At 44.9% G+C, this 13,171-nt stretch overlaps 1 protein-coding gene across 1 annotated transcript in view; it reads left to right on the top strand.

Moving 5' to 3' along the window:
• The first annotated feature begins 3,310 nt into the window (after positions 1-3,310).
• Positions 3,311-13,171, top strand: part of MAP2K1 (mitogen-activated protein kinase kinase 1) — a 32,525-nt gene continuing 22,664 nt past the window's right edge. Inside the window, exon 1 of the mRNA XM_059482360.1 lies at positions 3,311-3,611. Within this exon, the coding sequence (XP_059338343.1) occupies positions 3,532-3,611 (80 nt within the window). The 5' untranslated portion in view covers positions 3,311-3,531. The remainder of the gene's footprint in view (positions 3,612-13,171) is intronic.

Below are 13,171 nucleotides of genomic sequence, written 5' to 3'. Positions count from 1 at the left end.
TTCCTCAGGAAATGAATAACCAGCCACATGCTGCTAAAATAATAAGTCAGGAAAAAACAAACAAAGCACCCCCCACAGGTTGTCTCCATTCTAGAAAACACTTCTGGTTTCTAGTTTAGGTGAAAAGGAAATATTACTCCTTGTTTCTGTTTGATTACTGTAATTTCATTAGGAAAACTGCAGAAAATTAGCACCTTATTTTATATTTCAGTCTCATTTCCTGCTTTGTTACACGTAATATACAGCAAAGCAAATCTGTCAAATGGATAATTGCCTGCTTCCATGCCTGAAGGGGTTTATTCCTAAGGGAGCAGAATTTGCTCGGCAAAAAACCCTTCAAATATTGTGTTGGCAAAGCTGTTCATGCCATAAACCCTCAGCACAACTGCTCCCATTGTATTAATGTAAAGTCACATCCTAAGGATTAAGCAAATTTCAGTTATTTGTAATTTATACTTATTTACATTTATACCTTGCTGGTCTAATTTAAATTTGATATTATGCAGCCACCTTAAACGTTCATTTCTAAGCTTTTAGTATATCACAAAGCATTCAAATTGTGCTGTGATCCACAGGGCTCTTTTAAATCTGTGTTTCTTGAGGAAAACAAAGTGCAAGGCAGGTGTGATGTCTGCCAGGCTCTCTGTCAGCTCCCTTCAAATAATTTTTGATCCTCTTGGCCAATTTTTTTCAAATTCAAACCAGACTTCTTAAATTCCATTGCTTTATGGGACTAATTATTTCCCTAACTTGCTTTGCTAACCACTAAATAGATTAAGAAGTATTAAATCTTGCAAGTAGAAGTTTGTGTGCACATGTTTTGGCTGTAAAATATGCGGCTCCATGTGGCAATCGAGTTTGAAAAGTAGGCTTAATTTAGATGCAATTGATCTATATAGTAATCGTGGTTTTCTTTTCATGCAAGAAATTAGGCAAAATTTTGGTTTCTATAAGGGGAAAAAAGTGGTAATGAAGACAAGCTTCTTTGTTCCAGTTCTGTTTTCAGAGACAAATTATTTCTATTTTTCCAAGTGGTGGTGAAATCAATAAATCAGAAAGTCTCCCTGCTCAGAAGCCTCTCGCTGAAATGACAGTGCCTTCTCTTTTTTCTTCATCTTTTCCTCTGTGATTCACCTCCAGAAACACCTGTTTGTACAGCAAAACACAGTTCCTTCCAAGGAGAATATCCAAATTTCCAAAACATGTGTTCTGTTTCAGCTGGGGAAATGCACTCAATTTTTAGAACTAATGCCCTGAAGTCAAACCTCTTTGTTTTACAGACAACGGTACAGAAATTATTTCTGCAGTGGCATCAATCCATATTCCCGTGGATTTATTTCTAGATACAGTGAACCCAAGATATTTTTGGGTTTTGTGCTTTGGTCAAAGAGATTTGAAAAGAAATTGAGGAAATCAGTAATTTCACAGTGCAGTGTTCTCAGTGCAAGGATAAAGCACTCCAGAGGAGGGAGCTGTCCCTTAATATCTGGAATTAGATGGAGGGAATATGTCTTTAATGGCAAAGCTGTGAATAATTTTTTTTTTTTTTTTTTACTTTAGAGATGGATAAGATTATAGGAACTCTTCAGCATTTTTGCATTATATATAGGGAACCTTGTTCACCATTTCAGTTTCTGTAAAAACATTAATAATTATTTTGATTAAAATATAATTATACTTTTGCAAACCACAAAAATTTAAATCATACAGAATTCAGGCTGGCTCTTTATCCACAGTATTCACAGCAGAAATTTTGTTATGGAATTAACTCTGCACTTCTTCTGGTGTCTGAATCAAGTCACTGGAGTATAAAACCTGTTCACTGCTGTTCAGGTGTTATTCATTCAGGTGGTGTATTCACTTGTCTTGTATATGAAAAGGACAGTTAGGGAATCTCAGGAAAAAATGGAGCTGCCAAAATAAACTGATTTTTCACTCTTTTACCAGTACCAAGGCACTACCTCCACCTCAGTGCTGAGTTCCTCGGTGCTGCTTCACTTCTCAGCTCACGTGTGTCTGTGAGAGGTTTCATTTATCACATACGCAAAATTATGAGTAACTGCAGAGTCTTTTTTGCTGCATGTGTCGTGTTTGTTGACAGATGGAGCGCTGTGTGGTACAGAAATGTACAGCGGCAACAGAAAGAATTTCTCAGCTGTGTCAGAAATCAGAAGAAATCTGTAAGCCCATCTCACTGTGTAACTCCCACAGGCCTTAAAAGAGTTTTCAGCTGACTTGTGCTGGATTCAGACATTGAGAAATTAATCTTATAAAGCAACTTAAACTTTAGCAAAGTTCCTTATAGATCTCAGCAGTAGAGGCGGATTGTAGAGTCACTCTGTTCACGGAAGTCAGGAAGTCAAATGTATGGAACTCCTTTTATCTCCTGAACCTTATCATGTGATTACTGTATGTGTCACAGTGCACACGTGTGTCCAGACTGGCTTTGCTATCCAAACAGGGCCATTGGTTGCTTTAATATTCCATATCCTGCCCCTGAATCCCCTGCAAGATCCACAGCCAAACAGCAGCACCTTTACATTCCAGTTCTCCCTGGTGGAGAGAGAACTGCTATGGAAGAACACGTTCCACTGACCATAGCAAGGATAAATATACATATATTGCTCTCAAATAGCAAGGATAAATATACATGTATTGCTCTCAAAGCAACTTTGCTGCCCCAGAAGGGCCCACTGGGGCACGGACACGCAGCTGTCCTGCCCGGGGTCTGGGCTGAGTGACCCGCACTGTCCCAGGTCCAGCCAATGGCACAGGACACCTCTGTCCTGCCTCTCCTCCGGATCCCTCTGCTCCCACTGCTTGTAATACTGCAGTTCGCACGTCCTTTAGTATTAAGTGGCAGGTCCTTAAAAAAAATCAGTCCTTTATCGATTTGTGGAAGCAAGTCGATGTTAAAGCAAGGCTCTCTTTAAGTCATCATTAAATAGGTTGGGTTGGAAGGGACCTTGAAGCCCATCCAGTGCCATGGGCAGGGACACCTTCCACTATCCCAGGGCGCTCTAAGCCCCGTCCAGCTCGGCCTTGGACACTTCCAAGGGATGGGGCAGCCCCAGCTGCTCTGAGCAGCCTGTGCCGGGCCTGCCCACCCTGCCCGGGCAGGATTTTTGCCGCTGTCGCCGCCGACCCCGGGGCAGGGCTGGGGCAGGGCAGGCTCAGGGCAGGAGCCGCTGTGAGGGCAGGAGCCGCTCCGAGGGCAGCGCTTCCCGCGGCCTCGCTCCCCGCCGTGCGCGTGCGCGCGCTCCCAGCGCATGCGCGCGGCTGTTGCGGGCGGCGCGCGCCGGCGCGGTCCCGGCCGGGCACATCCCGATCCCGGGCAGTGCCCGCCGGAGCTCGGAGCGCTCGGAGCGGGGTCCCGCCGCCGCACGGCCGCCTGCCCGCAGCCCGCGGGGGCACCGCCGCCAAGGGCAGCTCCCCGCCAGCTTTGCCGCACCGCAGGAAGTCCCTCGGACCTGTCCGAAGTGGGGCCGCGGCCGCTCCGTCCGCTCCCCTGCGCGCCGTGTGCGGGCGAAGATGCCGAAGAAGAAGCCCGGGCCGATCCAGCTGAACCCCGCTCCGGATGGATCCGCCGTGAACGGGACCAGCTCTGCGGAGTGAGTGCTGGCGGGGCGGGGTGCGGGCCGGGCCGGGCCGGGCCGGGCGCTGTCCGCGGGGTGCGGTGCTCCGAGCCCGCCCTGCCCCGCACGCCCCGGCCCGGCTGCCGCGAGCACCGCGGGCGGGACTCCCGGTGCCCCGGGCACGGCGGGGGATGCTCGCTGTGCCCTCCGCGGAGTGAGGGGGTGCTGCCTTCGGCCATAAACAAACTTCTGTCACACAGGCGGGGGAAAAAAAACTGGTGAAAAAATAGGGGGAAACTTGTATAACTCCTTTCTCCTAGTCCGTAATGGTGTCTGCTGGGCTCTTAGCTTATATAATTAGCTAGTAATGCCAAATTACACGTTTGCGATGGCATATTTCATAAACGTTGTGTGTGGGAGAATTTATACTGGATCTCACAGATTTGTAGAAAAGGTGTTTTGTTTTGTTTTGCCTCGTCCTTGGCTTTAACCCAAACAATGGTTAGTTTGAGCAGATCTGTTTGTCACTAATTGACATGTTGTGCTGGCTACGGCAGGAGCGTGTGTGGAGAAACAGCTTCGGAGCTGCTCTGTGGGCAACACAAACATGACACTGTAAATGTGGGAAGGGCTGAGCTAATCACGGGGACACTTGTGGGGGAAAAAGCACTGAACATTGGATGGTTGCATGGTGGTGCTGGTGAAGCCTCTGTTGCAGGTTTCTCACGGATGTGGGTGGGCAGGGTGGCCTCGGTCAGGCAGACGCAGCGCCGGCACCGCCAAGTGATGAAATGTTACAGCAGGTTTTCATTTGAGGTTCACGGGTCAAGGTTCACGCCTTGATTTTCAGACAATGGTGTCGGGCTGGCCCTGCAGTGAGCCTTGGAAGCAAGGTGTGTCTTGGAGGAGCAGATTCCTGCCCCTGTATGGTCAGCTCGGTCCTCTCCGGAGATGTAAACTGAGCTGCGATGTGCGGCTCTAGCGCGGTGACACAGAGGATGTGAGGCAGCCTTGCAGTGACATGTGCGACTCTTGGGCTTTAAAGTGCTCCGTGTTCGTGTGTGCCACGTTTTCACACAGGCTCCGATCTCCTTTAACCACCCAAACATCTAACAAAAAAATCAAACAAGCAAAACCAAATCGACCGCAAAAGAAATGTAACCCTGAAACCAAGCAAACACCTCCCGAAAAATAAAAAATTCAGCATCTAGCAGCTCCAGCTGTGACATTTCTAGCAAAATCTTTTGATGATTAACTGAGCGATGAGCTGTCGAAAAACTGTTCTTTGGCAGGAGTTACTGATTGTATCTAAGCATTATGATCTAAATATTACAGAGCTTTTGTTCTGGATTGACAGGGGGAAAAATACTGTGTTTTTGTATTTGCTTGGGTAGCACCTTCCAGTCGATTTTCTCAAGGCAGTTGGGAATATGTTGATTTAGTCTTCAGGGATCCCTGTGCATTTTAGTCTTGTTCTACAGAATAAATCTGATACACCAATCACTTGCTGCTTGTAGTACCTGATGTAAATCACTCGCTCCCAATATACCAAATATCGTATCTCTTCCCACAAGAAGTGTCATTAATTTTAAATTGCTTTTACATGTATGGTACTCATTTACTTGTTGGAAGCCTTTGGAGACTCCTGGGAGTGCTGCCTCTGTTCTGCGCTGATGAACTGCCTTGCTTCATTTTTTGCTCCATGTCTTGATTTGGCCGGGGTCTGTGTGTGTGTCCCCAGAGCTGTGATCTGTGTCACACACAGGACCTCATACCCAGCTTTTGCCAGGCTTAGAGGTGGCAGTATTTTTAAAAGAAGTAGCTTAGTGAAAGTAAATTCAGCAACCAGTTGTCCTATATACGGCCAGGATTAATTAATCATGGAAATATCCCCTCATCCTGCTAATTTTAAGCCCTCGTTGTGAAAGATTTCAAATAGCAAAGAACAGTTGCATCAGAATTTAAAAATGTTTTTGGAATTGAGTTGAAAACAGTTTTGTTTTTCATTTCCTTAATCTGTCAGGTTGTTTATTTTCCTCCCCGAGCCTGCTCTGGGTTTTTTCCCCCTTTGGTCAGTGCCTGAATTCCTCAGTCAGGTGTTGTGAGGCTGTCGTGCATGCCGTGCATCCCTGCACTGCCATATTAACACTTCCTAAAGCCCCGAGCCTGCACTCCTGGAATTTTGGCAATGTGAGGCTCTGGTTGCTGCTTACAGACACAAACCTGGCCCTCTCCAAACGCCTCCCTGCTCCTCAGACACAGCAAAGCACCCAAGGAGCTCGAGGATTTGGCGGGGCAAAAAGGCAGATTCCCAGCGAGGCGATGGAATTCCTGTCCGTGAGTGCCCCAGGGACCCCGAGGGAAGGGAAGGAAGTTCTTCAGGCCCTCAGGCGATTTTGGCACCGGCCCAAACGGATGTGCAGGGCCTGGGGAGCTGTGCTGGAATTCTGAGACTTTCTCTGTCACAGGGGGAAGGTTCTGTAGCTCATTAATGCTTTTAGGAACGAGCGCTTCTGACACCGTGACTTCCTGGCAGAAAGGAAGGGGAACGGGAGGAAATGAAAGAAGGGGCTGGATGATTCAGGATGTCCTGCTTTGCATTTGTGTCCTGTCCTCTGTCTTCATCCTTATTTGGTGCTGGGAGCTCATTGACTGGAGCAAGGGAAAGCTTATTATAGCACGTGCTGTGGGGCTTTAGGGGTATGCAGGAGGCCTGGGTCTCATGTGCCTGGCTCTTCCTCTTTTTTCCTTTCTTTTTCTCTTTTTTATCCCTCTTTTTCCTGACAAGGTAGTACAAAGGGGAGCTAGCGCACTTACAATTCAAATTCTCGTACCCCAAATATTTAAGTGAACGTTTCACAACGTTTCTCCCCGACGGCAGATTTTGTTACTTGTAGCTATTACTTAACCACAACATCCTGTACCAATAATTTTTCTCGAGGGCCTTCCCAATCCCTGGCTCTGCCCGGCTGGACAATAGAGGCAACTTCATGCGAGGTTTTCCTGTGCCCTGAGCTTCGCTTCTGCTTTTGGCACTTCCCATGGTTGTTGCATGGTGAGAGCTGAACCTCTGCTGCTCTGAGCTGCCTCAGCTCCTCAGGCTGGAACCAGGATGACACTGGCCAGCTGCAGGTTTAATTTCATTCCTTGGAGCTGCACGGATATAATTGTGCAAAGCTTCTGCAGGGAAAGGGGAAAAAACCCAGCCGAGCAAACCTGAATGAAAATTAATTGAAGGAAAACTGTTCTGGCTGAATGTTCAGTGTCGTAATAGCCAAAAGAAACAAGAACAAATCAATCTCCAGTTTATGGATTTGTGTTCCTTTCAAACTTCTAGCTCTCTGTTGCTTTCACTATCTGACAGTTTTCAACCAATTTTGGTTTCTCTGAAACCCAGCCTCAGAACGTGAAGTATGAAAAAAAGCAGGTTTTGAGATAATGCCACTTTCTGTATTAGAGTTAAGTTTTTTGTTCACATGGAAAGAAAGATGCTTTGTGAAGTTCTTTAATTGCATCTTTGAAATTTAAAAAAAAAAAATCAAAGAGAAGGCTCAAACTAACTCCTCTGAAACCTGGCTTTTTACCTCATCTCAATAAATCTAAACAACTTTCCCAGCTCTGGTGTTAAAATATAAACCTTCCAAAAGTGCCTGGGATTTGATTAAATACAAAAATGACAACAATACTTTTTAAAAATTGAGTGCCACTGACTTTTATGTATTTTATGAGCTTTGACACAATGAGATTGAAGTGTGGTTTTTTTCCAAATGCAATTCTTTTCAAAATATAATTGTGTATATGTTTTAGCAACAACTGGTGTCTCCCAAATCAAGCCTGAGCTGTGACCTCTGCAAATCTCAGATGTGAAGTGTCAGCTACAATAGGAGGTTTGTGTTTAATTAGATAAAAATGAGAGCAAGAAAAAGTAGACAACAAAATTTGCATCTTCTCTGATGTGCTGAAAAGAAATGGGCCCTTGAGAGGGGTTTAAGATGGTGTCCATAGGTCTTTATCACCTTAGGAGCTGCATTTCTTTTTAAAAAAGAAAGAAAATCCAAAGCAAACTGTGAGTAGAATGAAGTAATCAGGCACAATGTGGTTTGTCAGGGTTTTCTCTTTTTAAAGCCTCAATTATAGCAACCTGTGCCTTAGAACTGTTCAAGCCAGAGAGTAATTTTGTAAAAATGGGTGGCTGCAAATTCCAGTCATAGTTTGAGTATTAATTAATCAGCCTTTTCTTATTGCTGCTGTTTATTCTGGTTAAATTGCATTTAAGGAGGTCCCTGAATGGCTGCTGCAGCTCCCTGTGGTCGCTTGGCAAAGAAAAGTTTGGGGACTGTGCAGAACTGGTTTGCACTTCAGTGTATATTGCAATTAGCAAAGTAAACAGTTGCTTACTCATTGTGCCTCCTGCAATTTCTGTGCCTTTCAGTGTCTTTCCCAAGGGAGCTTCAGTTTGGGTTTTTGAGGGGTGGAGGGGCAGGCTGTGTCCCATCACAGAAATGGGGGTTTGGGCCTTTGGGTTTGGGGTTTTGGGCTTAAAGTTCCCTTTGTGGGCTCTTTCCCAGCGCATCCTGTTCCAAGAGGATTTGTCCTCCATGGAATGGGTTTTTTATCAGTTTCTTGGATGTGAGATTAGATAAAAGGAAAGGAAGATTTTCACAGAGTTGCTCACTTTAATGCTGGCAGGGTCGGTTCTGCCTTGCTTCCTGGGGGGATTTTTTATTGGGGATTTTTTCCCTTTGGAATTCCTTAGACATTAGGGGAGCTTTTTTGCCTGTGTGCAGTGATCTGGAAGATTAGACCCTGGAATTTTATGACTGATCTGGTTGGATTGCAGTTGCATTCAATATACATGTAGAATTACTGCAAGCTTTTAAATATTAAAAAAGGAAAAAAAAGAGAGAGAAACCTTTTTTTAATCCCCTACTAATGAAGGATTAATCAAACTTCCAAATACATGTGATATGAGAGAGTGCATTTTAAATTAAAATATACTCATGCACAGCTTTCTCTTTTAACGTGCTTGAGCCTGGCATTGTCCTTCACTGAATTAGAAATACCATTTTAATGTTACTTAAGTGCACTAATAGAACATGTGATCTGTTATAATAAAATAATGAAAAGTCAGAGCCTGCAGCACCTCACGGACTGGTGCTGAAAAAAATTCTAAGTGTACAGCAGTAGCACAGAAATTAGTGAATTAAGGGGCACACTGACCTGTGCGGCTCTTGCTGGCTGTAGGCAGCTTTTTGTTGACAATTATGGATGTAGGAAGGATTTTAAGACATTTAATACTGTCTTGTTATGTTCTGACAGTCAGATTTAAGCATAATGATGGTAATGGAGGAATACTTTAGTTTGTATGAGCTTAAAAAGCTTCAGTTGGTTTAGGGGAGTTAAAAACCGGCTGTAGAAATAAACGTTGCTGAGGAAATGTGAGGAGGATAAGTGGTGAGGGAAGTGCAGCTGTGCTCTGGATCCAGCTGCTTTTCGTGTCCTTACAGGGAGGTGCAGACGGGCAGGAGGTGAGATTTCACAACAGGGCTTGTGCAAGATCCTGCTCCTTCTGCAGAGCCTCTCCTCTCCTGGCCGAGCAGCCCTGAGGAGTTCTCGCTGGGGCCAGGGAAATGATCCCACTGCAAATGGGATTTAATCTGAAAATGGGTTGCTTGGGAACGAGAGCTTGGGGCAGAGTGAGACCATCGCCTCCTGCCTTGGCAGGATGAGCGACAGAGCATGGGGAGATGCTGGAATTCAGAAATTACAGCAATTCCTGACCAGCACAGGTTTTAAAGGAGTAATCTCAGGTCTCTGTCCTGAGAGGAACAAATCTCCTGCCAGACCTTCCAGTGTTATCTCACAGCAAGAGAAAGGGATTGAGAGGGTCTGGGTAAAGCCAACATGTTGCTGAATTATTTATTGGTGCAACAACAGTGCTGTTGTTAACCTGGGAAAAGGGGTTTGGAGTTAGCACTAACTTAAAAAAACCCAAACATGAAGATTGTGGGGCAGGAAATCCACCAGCCAGTTTCTAGAGTGGATATTTTAACGTATTTCACTGTAAACAGGAGAAACATTCTGAAATGAGCTGAGGAAGGAATTTTCTATGAGGTCTGATAAACCTTTCCATCTCACCTTTAGGTAGTTTGTTCCCTTTCAATTACTGAATTCTAAATTTTCTGTAAAAAAGCTCCTCCCCCTTTTTGCCTGTGTTACCTTTTTTACAGCTGCATTTGTTCTCCCACCATTGCCCTGGGGGTTGCCTGGGCTGTGGCAAGTGTGCAAATTCCACTGCCAAAACACAAGAATGTCTCTTGGAAGCAGAAATGTTATCTGGCAAAACTGAATTTTTGGGGAATTGTGTTCTTTCTTCCAAAGACTTGTTAATTTTTCATTTTTTATTTTTTGAGGAAGCAGTGGATTTCTTTTTCTAATCACTTTTGTCCCTAGAAATTAGTAATCAGATGATTCCTGCCTTGGTACGTGCTCAGCATTACTCAGACAAAGTCGTGGTTACACTTTGGAACAGAAGTGCTGGGGCACAGCTGGGCAGGGCTCATTCAGAGCTCAGCATCTCTTGGCAAACACCTGTGGAGGAGCCTTTGTCACCCTGAGTCCTGCCTGGGCAGGAGGAGGGTGGATTCCAGCAGAACTCCTCCCTGCTGACACCTCAGGATGGGATTTCCACCTGGATCCTGCCTCATCCATCAAGTGCAGGCCATAACAGGGGATGCACAAAAAGCAGATTATTTCCCTCTGCATCCTGAGCACCAGGATGGAGATATTCCAACAGTGTGGGATTCTTTGGATGAACAAGAATCTTCTTTAAAACCTCCTTATGGGTTTTTATAAGAAACCCTTGAAAGTTCCTGGCAGCTCTTCCCCCTTTCTTGCAGGGTTTTGTACAACTCAGCATTGTTCTGTGCTTTTCCAGAACTTTTATCAGTGTGGTGGGAAGATGAGTCAGCAGATTGCAGAACACATTCTTTTTGGAAAAAAATGTTCTCTTTGGATATAGATATGTGAATATTTCTGTATGTATTGGTACACTTGATTAATATATTAGGTAAAGGTTATTAATTTCTTTTGCTAAATGGCCGTGCTGACAAATGTTCAGTGTTATGCAATCCATCCATCTGAAATACAGGCAAACCTTCCATCCTGGCCTTCTCAGAATCCCAGTTTTGGGTTTTTTGTTCTGTTTTCAGGCAGTTTCTGGCAGTTTCTTTCCCTGCTCCCTGGTGTGGTCTCTGTGCTGTCCATGGAGTTTGTCCTGCACAGAGGAGCCTCAGTTCTAACCCTGGCCTAATTCAGGGGCCTTGAAAGCTGATCCTGTAACTTCACCTTTTTTATTATTGTAGTGGCCCTCAAAGGCTGCGTGGCTGGGAAGATACTGTTACTGTAACTATTGCATGTGTTATCCTTTGGTTTGGTCATTATATTTAACTCCTAATTCAGAGGCATAAAACAATGGGAATGCAGGCCTTGGGTAAATAAATGTGTCAGCTGATGACCAGAATTTATAATTCTGTGTGTCCTCTGTGTTGTGCTTTAAATATCCAATCAATAAGTTCATTTTTCTGTCCATAAGGAAGTTTTAATTGCCCTGTTGTTCCTTTATCCTGATAATGTTTAGTGTTGGCTGGGAAAAATCTGTGGTGCACAGACATGAAAGGGAGATGGAGAGCTTGGATTTCTGGAGGTTTGGCTGTAGAATTTCTTAACTTGGGTTTACAGAGTTGATTTAGAGCAAATTCTGAATACAATGGTACAGTAATACCATTTGGACAGAGCAGTGCTTTTCTAATGGTTTTGTTTTGCATGCCTTTTACTGAGAAATAGATTTTAATGAAATATCTGCCTCCTTTTTTTCTGGCAGTATTAAACCTCACTCTGTGCCATGCAGTGTCACTGTAATGTGGAAGTGGATGGTGTGTTAGATATTAGGGAAACATTCTTTAATGTGAGGGTGGGCAGGCCCTGGCACAGGTGCCCAGAGCAGCCGTGGCTGCCCCTGCATCCCTGGAATGTCCCAGGCCAGGCTGGAGCAGCCTGGACAGGGGAAGGTGTCCCTGCCATGGCAGGGGTGGGATGGGATGGGATGGGCTGTAAGGAGCCAGTCTGTGATGCTCAGATGATAAATTCACATACAAATCCCACCTAAGTACAAGGGAAATTTTTTAAGATCCTCTAACACATTGCAAGGATTGGAAACCAACGAGAGTTGAAAACCAGTGTATTTTTCTAAAGCAGACTCATTGCATTTATAGGGAATTTGGGATTTTTTTGAGTTGATGCTCTCACTCCAAGTTTTGTGAGGCTGCACTGGAGTTAACCCAGACAGACACCTGTGCTCTAAGCTGGAGGACTTCTGGAATTACATTTATCTTCCATGTTATTCTGTGAACTGCTCTTTGCTAAAGGAAAAGTTTAATAAGAGTTTGTCTTGCTGCCCGGGTTTGGCAGAGTCACACAACATAGTAGTCTGTCTTCTCAAAACCACAGAATGTCTTCATGTTCCTAACACTTAATTTCAGCTCCCTGATTGAGGTTGTTCATGGAAATTATGTAGTGAACTGCCTACTTTCTTCTCCAAATTGACAGTTGTGTGGGCTTGGGGAAAGCATTAATGTCACTGTTCTGGAAAACAACCCCCAAGCTTTGTATCCTCATGCGACAGGAGATCTGAAAGTGAAAGTACTTCTTGATGCTTTCACTCATGCTAATTGTTCAGCTTGCAGCACTGATAGTGGTGCCTTTGAACAGATATTTGACAAATTGCTGTAAAGGCTCTCAGATTTTTTTCCTTTTTCCCCTGCCACACTTTTTTCTTCTCTCTCTGAAGCAGACTTTGGAGTTGAGTTTTGCTGTAGCCTTTAGGGTTGAGTGTATGATTAACTTAGCACTAACATTGAATTTAAAAAAAAAAAAAAAAAAAGCTCCTAGGGATTTGGAGTACTAATATTAATTAAGGACTTATTTTCTGTTTTTTGTTATGCCATGATGTGCTAGCAGCCTGCAAGCAGCATTCCTCTTCCTGTTACTGCTTCCAAGAGAGCAGGTGTGTTCTGAAATGTTCATGCATCTCCTCCAGGAGTGCTTTCCTCAGAGCTGAGGTGGAGCTGAGAATCTCCCCTTGCCTTCTGAGCATCTCTGGGTGCTGAGTGCTCCCACTGCACAGTGCGTGGCTCCTCCCTGCCCAGCCTGCAGCAGGAAACACAGGTTTGGTTCTTGCTGCTTTCTTTTCCAGCTTGGGAGGTCACAGAAGTGCCACGGGGGGATGCTGCACTGGCACAACACTCCCTTGAGCACAGAAAGGAAGAGGCAATGGGAGTTAATAGGAGAGATCCTCCCTGGTCAAATGTGGGTGCAGAGAATTCCTCCTCCAGGGCACCTGGTACCTCATGCTGCCCTTGGGAGAGGGGAGCCCTGAGTGTGTATTTTTTGGAAGTTTCCATTAAGTCAGGAAGGGAGAGATCTCACAATAATTGAGAGGGCACAGCCCTGAGTGCAGGGTGTTGTGTGCTGGCTGTGCAGGGTGTTCATCCTCCTGAATGAGCAGGGAGGTGTTTGCTGCTGCTGTTCTGTGGGAT

The sequence above is a fragment of the Ammospiza nelsoni genome, chromosome 14 (genome assembly GCF_027579445.1).
Source record: "Ammospiza nelsoni isolate bAmmNel1 chromosome 14, bAmmNel1.pri, whole genome shotgun sequence".
NCBI lineage: Eukaryota > Metazoa > Chordata > Aves > Passeriformes > Passerellidae > Ammospiza > Ammospiza nelsoni.
The sequence above is the reverse complement of the archived record's forward strand: the minus strand, read 5'-3'. Positions and strand labels throughout refer to the sequence as shown.